General features: G+C 44.9%; 1 protein-coding gene across 1 annotated transcript in view; it reads right to left on the bottom strand.

Moving 5' to 3' along the window:
* The window catches only part of LOC144589752 (NACHT, LRR and PYD domains-containing protein 3-like), a 30,355-nt gene extending 18,853 nt beyond the window's left edge, over positions 1 to 11,502 (bottom strand). The window contains exons 1-2 of the mRNA XM_078394851.1: positions 11,415 to 11,502; positions 2,195 to 2,479 (exon numbers count right to left, since the gene is read on the bottom strand). Of these exons, the coding sequence (XP_078250977.1) occupies positions 2,195 to 2,479; positions 11,415 to 11,475 (346 nt within the window). The 5' untranslated portion in view covers positions 11,476 to 11,502. The remainder of the gene's footprint in view (positions 1 to 2,194; positions 2,480 to 11,414) is intronic.
* Positions 11,503 to 14,810: the final 3,308 nt, after the last annotated feature.

Below are 14,810 nucleotides of genomic sequence, written 5' to 3'. Positions count from 1 at the left end.
ACATATGGACTTCAGGGCATTTGGTAACGTTCTACGTGATAGACTGCTTTGGAAGGTTTCATCGCAAATGATCCAGGGAGAGCTAGGTGACTGGATAAAGAATTGACCGTAATAGGAAGCGGAGGGTGACGATGAAAGTTTGTTTTTCAGACTGCAGGCCTGTGACTGGTAGTGTTCCCCAGGGATCGTTGCTGGTCCCATTGCTGTTTGTGGATTATCTCAAAGATTTGGATGAGTACACAAGACATGATTAGTACGATAGTTATCAAGTGTTGCAATGGGGCCTTCATCCGTTGGGCTGAGGAATGTTGAATGGAGTTTAATATAGATAAGTACATGGTGTTGCATTTTGGGAAGTCAAAGCAGGACAGGACCTCGGTGAAGGACAGGGTTCATCAATCAGAATATTGAGTATAGAAGATGGGACGTTATGTAACAGGTGTACAAGACTTGGGCGAGGTCACATTTACAGTAACATAGGCAGTGCAGCGTAGGTTCACTAGATTGATCCCTGGGATGGCGGGACTGACATATGAGGAAAGATTGAAAAGACCAGGCTTGTATTCACTGGAGCTTAGAAGGATGAGAGGGGATCTTATAGAAACATAAAATTATAAAAGGACTGGACAAGCGAGATGCAGGAAAAATATTCCCAATGTTTGGCGAGTCCAGAACCAAGGGCCACATTCTTAGAATAAAGGGGATTCCATTTAAAACTGAGGTGAGAAGGAACTTTTTCACCCAGAGTGTTGTGAATTTGTAGAATTGTCTGCCACTGAAGGCAGTGGAAGTCAAATCACTGGATGGATTTAAGAGAGAGTTAGATAGAACTCTAGGGGCTAGTGAAATCGAGGGATATCGGGAGAAGGCAGGCATGGGTTATTGATTGGGGGCGATCAGCCATGATCATAGTGAATGGCAGTAATGTCTCGTAGGGCCGAATAGCCTCCTCCTGCACCGGTTTTCTATGTTTTATATGTTTTCTATGTTTATGCGTTCAGTTCTGGACACCCTGTTATAGGAAAGATGTTACCAAACCGGAAATGGTCCGAAGAAGATTTAAGAGCATGTTGCCAGTACTCGAGGGCCTGAATGACATGGAGAGGTTGAGCATGCGAGAACTTTATTTTTTGGAGGGCAGGGGGACGAGGGATGATCTTATTCAGGTGGATAAGTTCGTGAGGGGAGTGGATAGTGTCTTAGACGCAGAGCAGGGGAATGAAGAACCAGAGAAAATAGATTTAAGGTTAGTGGATAAAGATTTCATAGGAATCTGGGGGAAATGTTTTCACAGATCATGGGGACATATGGGACAAGCTACCGGAGGGGGTAGTTGGGGCAGGTGCTACCACAACATTTAAAATATATTTGCACAGGTTTAGAAGGATCAAATACAGGCAGGTGGGACCAGTACAGATGGGGCAACATGGGCCGAAGAACCTGTTTCGTTGCTGCACGAGTCCATGACTGTATGATTTGGATTAATGAAGCCAAACCTGGAGATGATACATAGAACATAGAATAGTGCAGCACGGGAACTGGCCCTTAGATCCCCCATATCTGCACTAACAATATCATGACTACTTGCTCATGGACTGGATCCTTCTGTTCCCTGACTATGTCAGTCATGCGTCAGTCTAAACAGCGTTTCCACCAGGTCCTCAGGAACGGACCAAAGGCTGCGTAAAAAACTTGTCCAGCATGCCCCCTTTAAACATTTCTTTCCCCAGTAAGAGTCATCCCCACCCTGGGAACAAGACTGACAATATCTATGCCCCTTTTATCCTATACTCCTATTAGGCCTCCACTCTGCCTTCATTACTCAGAGAAAACAATCCAATCTTTGTCTGCCTTCATTCAGATCATATTTGCAACTGATGTGTATTCTAGTGGATCTTTTGACGGCTTTCCTCATGATCCACAATTCTGCAAATAGTTTGAATGTTTTTGAACATACTAACTCGACCACCTACATGTTTGTCCAAATCATAGACATGATCAGAAGTTGCAGAGGTTCCAGAACTGATCCTCGCAGAAAACGGTAGCGTCATTAACCAAGTCGGTATAACACTGCTCCACCACCATTCCTCTCTCCTATTTCCCCTCGCCCTAACTCCTTAGTTTTCTTTTTCTCTTTTCTCTCCCTGCAGTCTTCACCATTCTGCAGCATTCCCTCCCCACCCATGTCACTCACCTGCTCCTTGGATGAGACTCGATGATTCCTTGTTTAATAATTCTCGGTCATGATGGATTTCGCCACTTGGGTCAGTTCCAGGGCTGTGAACCATGTCTCCTATTCCTCTCCCTCTGGGCTGACATTGCTCCCTTTCCTTTTCGGCGGGTTCACATTCCATTGAGGTTCTGCTCTCCATCTGACTTTGCTTTTCTGTCGTTGATCCTGTGTTCTGACCATCTTTCTTTGAAGAGGTGCCTGGCCAAATACTTTTGAGCACCTTGCCAACTTGAGTTAATATCCCACCTGAAAAAAACCCACATTAATTGCAGGTTGCACGACAATTTCAAATTAAGAAACCCGCAGGTTCGGAATAACTGGTAGCGATATGAGCTGGCATTCTGGGGCAAGTGGAAGTGCATGATCGTCTTAGAAACAGAGCACGAAAACAGGCACTTTGGCCCATCTATGCCCCATCTATGCTAGTCCCATCAGTCCAAGGTTGGACCATAATCTCTCCAAACCACTCTGTCCAAATTTACTTTGGGGAAAAGATTTAATAGGAATCTGAGGAGTAACTTTTTCACACAAAGTGTGATGGGTGTCTGGAACAAGCTTCCAGAGGAAGTAGTTGAAGCAGGGACTATCCCAACTTTTAAGAATCACTTGGACAGGTACAGGTTTGGAGGGATATAGGCCAAACGCGGGCAGGTGCGACTGGTGCAGCTGCGACATGTTGGCTGGTGTGGGCAAGTTGGGCAGAAGGGCCTGTTTCCACTCTGTGTCACTCTATAACTCTCTGACATGTTATTATTCTGCCCGCTTCAATTTACTACCACGGACAGCTTGTTCCATATGCCCACCAATCTGTGAGAAGATGTTAACCCTCAGGTTCCTATTAAATGGTTCCCCTCCCATCAAAGGTTCCCCTCCCTTTGGATTCTTCAACTCTGAGGAAAAATACCTGTACGTACACCCTTTCTATTTCCCCCCATTATTTTATACGTCTCTATAAAATCAGCCTTCAAGCTCAATATTTCATCATACTTAATTTCACATGTCCCTAGGTACAGTGAAATGCATTGTTTTGCACATAACCGGGTAATATCACACAGTAATAACTCGCCTCGGCAATACACAAGAGTCGCCGCGTTAATCAAACAGTTCTACTTGCTGCTCGCAGCGGTGAACCAGGCCTGCCGCTGCACGTGGCCACAGACCCCATTTATTTCGCCGTTCCCCGATGGTTTCCCTTTTGTTACCGGCGATCTACCCTTGGTCCCTCTGTATCCGGTGGACCTCTGCCCGGTCCCACATTTGTTCTGGGCTACCTCATCACCTTCCCCCCACCCCGCCGAGTCCCTCCTCTCCTGTCGTCCTGCAATCTGGGATGGGCAAACATTCCCTACTGAACATTTCAACCGAGCTGGGAGGACAACATGTTTTGGACAGACCCAAGAGCACCACACTCAAGATGAACAAATAATGATGGCTCCTGCACACTAAAGAATAAAGTTCTAGCCTGCCCAACTTCTTTCTGTAGCTCATGTCCTCGGGTACCCGGTACATCCTCGTAAATCCTATTTCCACAACGTTCCATCTTAATGCTATCTTTTCTGAAATAGGGTGACTAAACTGAACAGAATAAAAGTGCGGCCCATGTCTTGTACAACTGTAACATATGTTCCAGCTTCTATATTAAGGCCAGCGTGCTAAAGACCTCCTTCACCACTATTTACCCGTGATGCCATCTTTTGGGGAATTAAGTACTTGTACTCCTGGATTCTCTCCAGGGCGTTCCCTTTCAACATGAATGTCATATTACGGTTTGACTTCACAAACTTACATGTCCAAACTTGCTATTCATACCTTGACATTCCCATTGAATTAATTTCTTCAGATGAGACAGCACTGGGCCCAACAGGGACCCCAAGTACCGCACCATTCACAGACCTCCAGTCTGAAAAGCAATCTTCCACCCTCATTCTGTTTCCAGCCATCAAGCCAATTCTGTACCCGTTAGGCATCTCCCCGAGGACACCATACGATCTAACCTACCACAGGGAATCGTATATGCTGAAATCTGTAGAGACTATGTCTCTGGCTCTGCCCTCATCAACCTTCTCAGGTACATCTTCAAAAGAGCCATTCAAATTCGTGAAACCTCCAAAGCCAAAACAATGGTGACTATCCCCAATATCTGTCTTTTCAAATGCACATACATCTTATATCCTCTCCCATAACTGTCTTACCACAAACATTCGGCTTATTCATCTATAGTTTATGCTTCACGTGGTTCCCAGTCTTGAGCTATCAGGTTTTTCATTGCAACACTTCTCAAACAGAAGCACAGCATTATCTACCCTCAAATGTTCCGCACTTCACCGACGGTTAACGACGATTCACATATCTCAGCCAGGGCTCCTGCAATTTATTCTCGAACTTTCAATAACGGCCTTAGATACATCTAATCACAGATCCCAGAGATTTACGTATCTTCATACGGTTAAGGACATCCAGCACCACCTCGACTGTAATGCAACTGCACTCAAGACTTGAAGTTATAAGTTTTTCTCTATGCCAAATACGGAGGAGAAATTATAATTGAAGACCTTGTCCATCTCCTGCAGCTCTACACATAGATGGCCACTGAGGGTATCCGTTCACTCTCCAGTTAACCCTTTACATTTAATATTCTTGGAAAATCTATTTGACTTATCCTTAATTATAAGTGCCATCATGTGCACCCTTTTTGCCCTCCTGATTTTATTCTTTATGCTCCTCAACCTCTCACAGGTCTCCCAGGAAAGCATTGACCTAGACCTAACCCATGTCCCCTTTTCCCTAAGAAGAGCCTCGAATTCTCACATCAAGCTGGGTTCCTCACTAAGAACATGCATATCTTTAAATCTCGCTATCACAATTTAAAAACTTCCCCTTTCACACGACCCTTTGCCCACAGACGACCGACTACAATGACTGTTCCTATTGGCCTTTCAGTTATCTACCAAAATTGTAATCACTTGACTCTACCGCCGGAACTGGATTTGAACCAGTATTTGTGGATGATTACTCAACATGTTTTGCGGAGAAATGAGATTTCAAATTTAATCCTGATAAGGGCAAATTTACGCATGTTGGAGGGACATATAAAACCAGGATATTTACCATGAATGAATGACAAGGGCCAAGAGAGTACTGAGAAACACGCGTACAAATCCTTAGATCCCTAAAGTCAGCAGCACTTTGGTAATTTGTACTACATTCCTACTTTGGTAACCTTTGACATAGGTATTGCCTGTACACCATTATCTCTTTGCCTTGTCACATTTGGATGAAAGATAATGGTGGCAAGAGAAGAGATAAGGAAAGACATAGGCCTTGGGGTGATGGATGGATGTGAGGGATGGACTAGCAGGGAAATAAGGGAGGCGAAGTGTGAAGCGATAAGAGTATTAAGATAAGGGTAAGTCAGCAAATGGGATTTAATGGTGGCAGACTAGACAGGAGGACTGCAAAGAAATGAATTATTATAGAGCAGGAGTGTGGGTATGAGGTAATGTAAAGAAGATAAGGTTTGGAATAATCCTATAAACATAGACTGCCCGATGCACTAAGTGGACAGTCAGGGCAGTCAGGCGGTTGACTTCCTGATTGTTCCAGCCGTTGTTTGCAAATAAAGGATTTTAACTTCTCGAAGAATTCTCCGTGTCGCCTGCCTTAATTTCGAAGCTGAAGAAAACCACGACAATAACAGCAGAATAAGAATGCACATGATTCACAGCAATGTGGTCCTCTAAATTCAAAGCTCATTTACGGAGAAGACAGACGTTTGTTATTCTGGGGTGCACAGTTTTAAGCTGAAAGGGGTAGAATTGAAAGGTGATGTGCGGGTGAAGTTTTATTTTACACAGAGGATGGTGGGTGCCTGGAACGCGCTGCCAGGTGTGGTGGTAGGGACAAATACGATAGTGGTATTTAAGAAGCTCAAGGATATGCAGGTGGATATGCAGGGAATGGAGAAATATAGATTGTGTGAAGGCAGCGGAGATGAGTTTCACTTGGCATCGGTCCGCATGGACATTGTGGACCAAAAAGACCTTTTCTGTCCTGTGCGTTACTATGCTCTATCTACCTTTGTTGATCCATGTATAAAATCGCTACGTACTATTTTCCATTTGGCCTTGTTACTTCAAACACGTCCCTTGCATCCTGTAATCTTAATGATATAATGCAATTTTATTTAAATGGCTTGTTTTGATCTTTCTTTCTCATGTAGACCTTTTCAGATTATTTCTCTCTCGCTGCGTGGCATAAACACGGAAGTCACACAGCACAGACAGAGGTGCTTCGGCCAAACGTAGACTTGTCGACCAACCTGCCCTACCTGAGCCAGCCCTATTTGTCCAAGTTTGCCTTTATCACTCCAAACCTTCCTCGTCCATGTACCTGCCCAAATGTCAGTAAAATTGTGTTATTGTACGTGCCTCAACTAGCAATTCATTCCACATATCCACCACCCTCTGTGCCCAAAGTCATTTTTAAAGGGGAATGGAAACACAGGAACCCATCCCCCACACCCGCTGGGCCCCCTTAGTTGCTGCCATCCCCCACTGGGTCTCCATTTGTTATCAGCGACCTCCCCGAGATCCTCCAGTTCTTGGTGGCCCTCTGACGGGTCCCATCTTTGTTCGCGGCGACCTCCCTTGAGTCCCTCTTTGTTCTCGGTGGCCCTCTGCCCGGTCCCACCATTGTTCTCGGTGCCCCCCGCCGAGTCCCTCCTCTCATGTTGTCCTGCAGTATGGTATGGGCCAACATTCCCTCTTGAACATTTCAACTGAGCTGGGAGCCCAAGAGGTTTTGTACAGACCAAAGAGCACCACAATCCAGATGAACAAAGAATAATGTCTCCTGCACACCAGAGAATAAAGTTCTAGCCTGCCCAACTTATTTCTATAGCTCATGTCCATGGGTACTAGGAACATCCACGTAAATTTTCTCTGCACAAACTTCCATCTTAATGCTATCTTTTCTGAAATAGGATGAGTAAACTGAACAGAATACATATGCGACCAATGTCATGTACAACTGTAACATATGTTACAACTTCTACATTGAATTATCCGAATGATTAAAGTCAACGTGCCAAAAGCCACCTTCACTAATCTATAGTTTATGCTTCTCGTGGGTCCTCGTCTCGAGTTATCAGAATTTTCTTATCAACACTTCTAAAGCATAACTACCTGCACCAAAACACCATCCTGGAAAGTTTCCAGTCAGGTTTCAGAGCCCACCACAGCACAGAGTCTGCCTTGTTGAAGGTACACAACGACCTGCTTCTCGCCATCGACACCGGCGACTGTGCAATCCTGCTCCTTCTCGACCTCAGCACAGCGTTCGATACAGTGGACCACACCATCCTTATTGACCGTCTCCGGTACGCGGTTGGCATTGATGGCACTGCCCTGAGCTGGTTCGCTTCGTACCTCAAAGATAGGAGTTTCGCCATCAACATAGGCAGTTATTCCTCTGCTCCAGCTAGCCTCTCCTGCGGAGTTCCACAAGGCTCCATCCTAGGCCCCATTCTCTTCTCTCTATACATGCTCCCCCTTGGCCAAATCATTCAAAGGCACGGCATTTCTTTCCACTGCTATGCCGATGACACTCAGCTTTATCTCCCCCTGAAACCCAACAACCAGTCAAATTTAAACAGCCTCTTACACTGCCTTGAGGACATAAAATGTTGGATGGCACAGAACTTCCTCCAATTAAATGAGAGCAAGTCTGAGGTCATCCTATTCGGCCCCCCGACTCCATCAAACCGATAACAGGCAGTCTTGGAAGCCTATCCTGCCTAGTCAAACCGCATGTCAAAAACCTCGGCATGATATTTGACTCTGCATTAAAATTTGATAAGCAAGTCAACGCTGTGGTAAAAGCCAGCTCCTTCCAACTTCGTACCATAGCTAAAATCAAACCTTTCCTCCAATTCGGCGACACAGAAAAAATCATTCACGCTTTCATTTCCTCCCGCCTAGACTACTGCAACTCCCTATACACTGGGATCAGCCAATCTTCCCTGTCCCGCCTGCAACTGGTCCAAAACGCCGCAGCGAGACTCCTGACGGGTACCCGTAAAAGGGACCACATCACCCCGATTCTGGCCTCTCTCCACTGGCTCCCTGTACGGTACAGAATCAACTTCAAGCTCCTCCTATTCACGTATAAAGCCCTAAATGGACATTCCCCCCCCCTACATCAAAAATCTTCTAACACACCTCTCTAACTCCAGGTCCCTCAGGTCAGCCGACTTGGGGCTACTCACTATCCCGCGGTCTAGGCTTAAGCTCAGGGGTGACCGCGCTTTTGCGGTTGCAGCTCCTAGACTGTGGGACAGCATCCCTCTCCCCATCAGAACTGCCCCCTCCATCGACTCCTTTAAGTCCAGGCTCAAAACCTATTTCTATTCCCTAGCGTTTGAGGCTCATTGAGGAGGCGCTGTGAACTGTTTGCGTGCTACTGTATGTTTCATTTTTTTTCCTTAGTACCTAATCAGATGTACAGCACTTTGGTCAACGTGGGTTGTTTTTAAATGTGCTATACAAATAAAATTGACTTGACTTGACTAAAGCAGAAGCACAGCATTATCTACCCTCAAATGGTCAGCATTTTACCCATGGTTAACAATGATTAACATATCTCAGCCAAGGCTCTTGCAAAGTATTCTCTAACTTTCAACAGCAGCCTTAGAGACATCTAATCACAGCCCCCAAAGATTTACGTATCTTCATACGGTTAACGACATCAAGCACCACCTCGACTGTAATACAACTGCACTCAAGACTTCAAGCCTTTCTCCTTGGTAAAGACAGAGGAGGAATTATAATTGAAGACCTTTCCCATCTCCTGCAGCTCTACACACAGGTGATCACTGAGGATATCCTTTCACTCTCCAGTTACCCCTTTTCCTTTAATATACTTGGAAAATATATTTGCCTTCTCCTTAATTATAAGAGCCACCTTGTGCACACATTTTTGCCCTACTGATTTTGTTCTTAAGTATGCTAAAGTATCCAAGTATTCCTGATTTTCGCCTTTCAGTTATCTCTCACACTTCTACCAGGAAAGCATTGATCCGAGCAGCCTATACCTAACCCATGTCTCCTTTTCCCTAACCAGAGCCTCAATTTCTCTCATCATCAAGGGTTCCTTACTTGTCCTTCACTGGCAACATGCATATCTTGAAATCTCACTATCACAATTTAAAGACTTCCCCTTTCAGATGCCCCTTTGCCCACATACAACTTACTCCAATCACTGTTCCTATCTCATACTGTCACCAACCAATGTAGAATTTTATATTGAAGGCCAGAACTGTTCTTTTACACAGGGTTTCAAAGCTAATTGAATTGTTGTGATTGGTCACAAAGTGCTCGTCCACTGACAGCTCAGTTTGAACTGTCTGAATACTACTTTGGATTGCGTCTCCCAGCCAATCAGTTTAAACCCTCCTTTGCAGAACTTTCAAAACTGGCCACACGGATGGATGTTAGTCTCCTTCCAGTTCAGGTTCCTCGTCTACAGGTCACCTCTCTCCCCGAAAAGATCCAAATTATTCAAATATCTGACTATCCGACCCTTGCACCAACTCCTCAGTCGTGCATTCATTTTAACTGGACGTGCATGAACGTCACGTACTGAAGTACTGTGAAAAGCTTGGTTTTGCATGTAATCCAAAAGGATCAGATATACCACACACAGATATAATAGGTTGAAACTCAAGAACAGACGGAGCAAAGGTTAAGATACAGAGTGCAGAATGTAGTTTGCAGCATTGTAGCACATCAGTCCCTTACACAAAGTCCAATGTCCTTGATGCGGTATGCGTAAATAGTTAAAAAAAGTAAATTCGGAGAACAGGAATACATCCCTGGCATCTGAAGAAGGGTCTCGACCCGAAAGGTCACCCATTCCTTCTATCCAGAGATGCTGCCTGACCCGCTGCTTTACTCCAGCATTTTGCGTTTACCCTAGCTTCTGCGAGGTCCGTTCACAAATTTGATAAGAGCGTAGAAGCCCTCGAATCAGGTGCTATGTTATGTCCAGATATCCAATATAAAATTTGGATGATTGTTACTTTCGAGATAATCTGATAATTGTGTTCCAAGTATTAGCGATTTTAGCCTTTCTGCCAAAATTTACATTTCTACCCCCGCAACTGGATTTGAACCAGTATTTGTGTCGGCGGACATTACATTTCATATTTAATCATCATACGGGCAAGTTGACGCATGTTGGAGGGATAAATAAAACCAGGGTATTCATCATGAATGACAGGGCCTATAGACCACTGAGAAACACCCGTACAAATCCATAGATCCCTAAAGTGCACACGAAGACAACATTTAGCATTCTTGTCATCAGCTGCAGCATCGAATACAACTGCAGGGAGGCCTTGTTACAAATTTACATGGAGTTGATTAAGCCTTAATTTGGAGGAGTGTGTGCAATTCTGATCTCCATACTGTGGGAAGGATGCCTTTGCACTGGAGAAGCTACAGAGGAGATCCATCAGGATATTGTTTGGAAATGAATATTTCAAATATCAACTGAGACTGGAGTGATTTAAGTGGTCTTCCTTGAAGCTGGGGCAGACAAGCAGTGATCTGATAGATTTTCAGAATACTACGAGAAGCAACGTTGATGGAAAAATAGTTTTCTCCATAGTAGAGGTGGTTAACACTAGGGGGCATGGATTTAATGCGTGGACCATGAGGTTTACAGGATGATCTTTCAGGAAGAATCTTTCAGTAGTGATGACTGCAGCTAGGACACAGCCTGAGGTGGTGAGGTGGTGGCTGGTACTCTGTCACAACATTGTAGGAGCATCTGGGTGTCCATTCCAAATGCAAATGAATCGCAGGTGATAGACTACTAGTGCTCAGTAATGGGATTAATGCAGAGAAATTGTCAGGTGGCAGATGGGTCAAAGGCTCATTTCTGCTCAGAATCTGATTCTGGACTCTGATATTATAACGTTTGCGGCTAATCAAATAATTTGTTTCTAAAAAGAGTGCTGATATATCAGACAATTCCTGCATCCGCCCACCTGTAACGGTGATATCCCTGGAGATGTCAACTCTCTGTGTTCACCCCCATCCCTAGTCCCACTTCCATGTCTTACAACAGGTGTCCACGCACTGTCAGGGCAACATATACATTTCACAGAAGGCTCACAAACCTTTTTGTTTTGTTGATGTAGAGGTCACTGAATCACCTCCACAGTCACCACTTTCAGCCATGATGTCGTCAGGCGTTCGCAAACTCTGTAGCTCTGAAATAAACAATATTAACAGAACCATCAGGTGACAATTAAATGTGAAGAAAGACATTGCCTTGTGAACCAACAAACAGCATTACAGTGCAGCGGAGGTGTGGAAAACACCCCATCCAAACAAGTTATACCCCTGCAAATTAACAAAACATAAAAGTAGGATTAGTCCACCTAGCTATTCATGTCTGCCCTGACATCCAAAGATCCCTGATCTATCCAAGGCAGCAATTCATCATTTGTGCCAGATCCCTGAAGCTTTCAAACCCCTGATCACCGTATCACTATTCCAGACCAAACACGGTCAATCCCCAACATACACACCTCACCTGTTTGGAGGCTTCAACTCACAGAGAAAGAGGAAAAATACCCACTAATGGGGAATTACTGTCCACTCTGCTGGCCCTATTCTTACCACAAGGTGAGAAGGAACTTTTTCATCCAGAGATTTGTGAATTTGTGGAATTCTCTGCCAGAGGGCAGTGGAGGCCAAATCACTGGATGGATTTAAGAGAGAGTAAGATAGAGCTGAATCAGGTTACTGATTGTGGATGATCAGCCATGATCACAATGAATGGCGGTGTTGGCTTGCCATCCAGTACAAAGGCTTCTACACCACCATGTTATCTATTGCCAAATCCCCACTGGCTGGAACGGGAAATAAAACATTTCATGGGCCAACTACAAACGTCCCAACTCTACTGGAAACTGTAGTCCCCACTGCTCCCATGGCGCATTTCAGCGCCATCCCTGGAGTGTCCATTCCAGCATAGAAGGATATCACATGCCTAGACTCTGCAGGGTCTCCATGATGTCAGGTATCTGTGTGCAATAACCATCACCAGTCCCACTTCACAGGAGAATAATCCGTCTCATCTCGACAGGACGCTGCCCAAACCCGCCCAAAGGTTCACAGGACGGCGTTACCGGGAGGGAGCTGGAGAAGTCAGGGGCGAGGAGTGGCCCAGTAGGTGGGTGAACTGGGTTCATGCCTACAGCTCCTTCAGGGTAGATGGAGGCGCCCCGCGGGACACAAAGATGGTTAAGGACAGGGAGGTCTGTTCACAGGAACTGCACCAGCACATCAAGCTCATGGGCAGACAGGATTTAGACTTTGAAAATGGCAATGCCTGCATGTGTAATATGTGCTAAAACAATTTCACTCTGCAGTTGCACATTGAATTACCGAACTGTTGACTAAAAATCTGTTCCTCTCAGCGCTCAGCTCTCCAATTGATTCATCCTCAACAAACAGAGATTATCCTTTGCTATCTTGCAGACATTCTCTATTATCATAGCTGAAAGATACAACTCTGTATTAAACGGCACTACGTCTGGTCCTGAACTATCCCAGCTGTGGACAGGTGATCTCTCCCTCCCTTTAAACAATCTCCAGCAATCTAAGTTAAAACATATTTGGTTATCTTAACGTTGTGCGTGATCTGGCCAAGTACAAATGACTGCCATTTTTCCTACAATGTAATAAAGACAATGTGTATTTACATTATTGATTAAAATAGTGAATGCAGAAAACAGTGGAAGTGCAATTGGTGGATGATCCATTATCAGAACTGGGACTGTAATCAAATGCTGCTCAAACTGCTGAGTGTTTCCAGCATGTTGGCATTTTCTCTTTTTCCTTCATATCTTCTGGAATAGCGATTTTTTTAAACTTCCATTCCCATAAAACTGGTTGCAAAAGTCACACGTTACCTTACAGTGGTCAACAGATTTGTGTTATTTTCTTACTTCCACTCACATACCCAATAGTCCCAACTCATTTGAATAATGAAATGAGAACTGACATGTACAAAATGCATTCCATGTTGCAAATCTGAAATCCTCACAGTATCCTTTGCTCTTACTCTCATTCTGCTGCACCTTGTCGAGGCAGTGAAGAAAGCCAATGGAATGTTGGCCTTCATAACAAGAGGAGTTGAGTATAGGAGCAAAGAGGTCCTTCTGCAGTTGTACAGGGCCCTAGTGAGACCGCACCTGGAGTACTGTGTGCAGTTTGTCTCCAAATTTGAGGAAGGATATTCTTGCTACTGAGGGAGTGCAGCGTAGGTTCACTAGGTTAATTCCAGGAATGGCGGGACTGTCGTATGTTGAAAGGCTGGAGCGATTGGGCTTGTATACACTGGAATTTAGAAGGATGAGAGGGGGATCTTATTGAAACATATAAGATAATTAGGGGATTGGACACATTGGCAGGAAACATGTTCCCAATGTTGGGGGAGTCCAGAACAAGGGGCCACAGTTTAAGAATAAGGATTAGGCCATTTAGAACGGAGATGAGGAAGAACTTTTTCAGTCAAAGTGGTGAAGGTGTGGAATTGTCTGCCTCAGAGGGCAGTGGAGGCCAGTTCGTTGGATGCTTTCAAGAGAGAGCTGGATAGAGCTCTTAAGGATAGCGGAGTGAGGGGGTATGGGGAGAAGGCAGGAACGGGGTACCCACCCACCCACCCACCTTTGTTGATCATTTTCCAATGTTCTATACATTTGTGGAGTTGGGTCATGGCTCTGTGTTCCTCATGTCCACATTACCCCCCCCTTTTATCATTCTAATGATAACTATAAAGATATAAATCAGACGGAAGGCTCATTAGAGACCAGCTTATAGACTCATCAGAGTTGATCCCTAACCTCATGATGCTTTATTAGCCAGGCGGGCTGTCTGTCTGTCTGTCTGTCTAACCTGGCCTCTATGTCCCTACTCCTTCCGCCCGATCCTGATAACTTAACTGCTCATGGAGAGACTAGTGGTAAACGACCTCAAGGCTCTGGTTTATCGGCCCTGGACATTTAATCGGAGCTCCGTTTCTTTCCCCCGTCTGTCTGTCTGTCTCCGGAGACCGCCGCAACTCTGTGTGTTTGTGCTTTTAGAAACCTGCCTGTCTACGAACGAGATCTCTAATAAACTAACAGGTAAAGTCAGTGCCGTCTCTGATTATTGTCATCCAACTGACCAACGCCAGCCCAACGCCAACTCCACAGATTATGGATGGGTTCCTGTTGATTGGAGGGGAGCTGAGCTTGTCCTACTTTTTAAGAAAGGAGGGAGAGAGAGAAAACGGGAAATTATAAACCACATTTTTGAGAATACACACTTGTTTGTTTGTGTGTGTGTGTGTGTGTGTGTGTGTGTGTGTGTGTGTGTGTCAGAGAGAGAGAGAGAGAGAGAGAGAGGTCAGAGAGAGAAAGAGAGAGAGTTGGCCAATCTCTCTCTCTCTCTCTCTCGCGTTATCTGTGAAAAAATCTTTGTCGGTGTAGGATTCCCTACTAACATCCATCCATCCATCCACC

The sequence above is a fragment of the Rhinoraja longicauda genome, unplaced genomic scaffold (assembly GCF_053455715.1).
Source record: "Rhinoraja longicauda isolate Sanriku21f unplaced genomic scaffold, sRhiLon1.1 Scf000072, whole genome shotgun sequence".
In the NCBI taxonomy this organism is placed as follows: Eukaryota; Metazoa; Chordata; class Chondrichthyes; order Rajiformes; family Arhynchobatidae; genus Rhinoraja; species Rhinoraja longicauda.
Note: the sequence above shows the minus strand (reverse complement) of the source record. Positions and strands in the feature narration are given on the sequence as shown.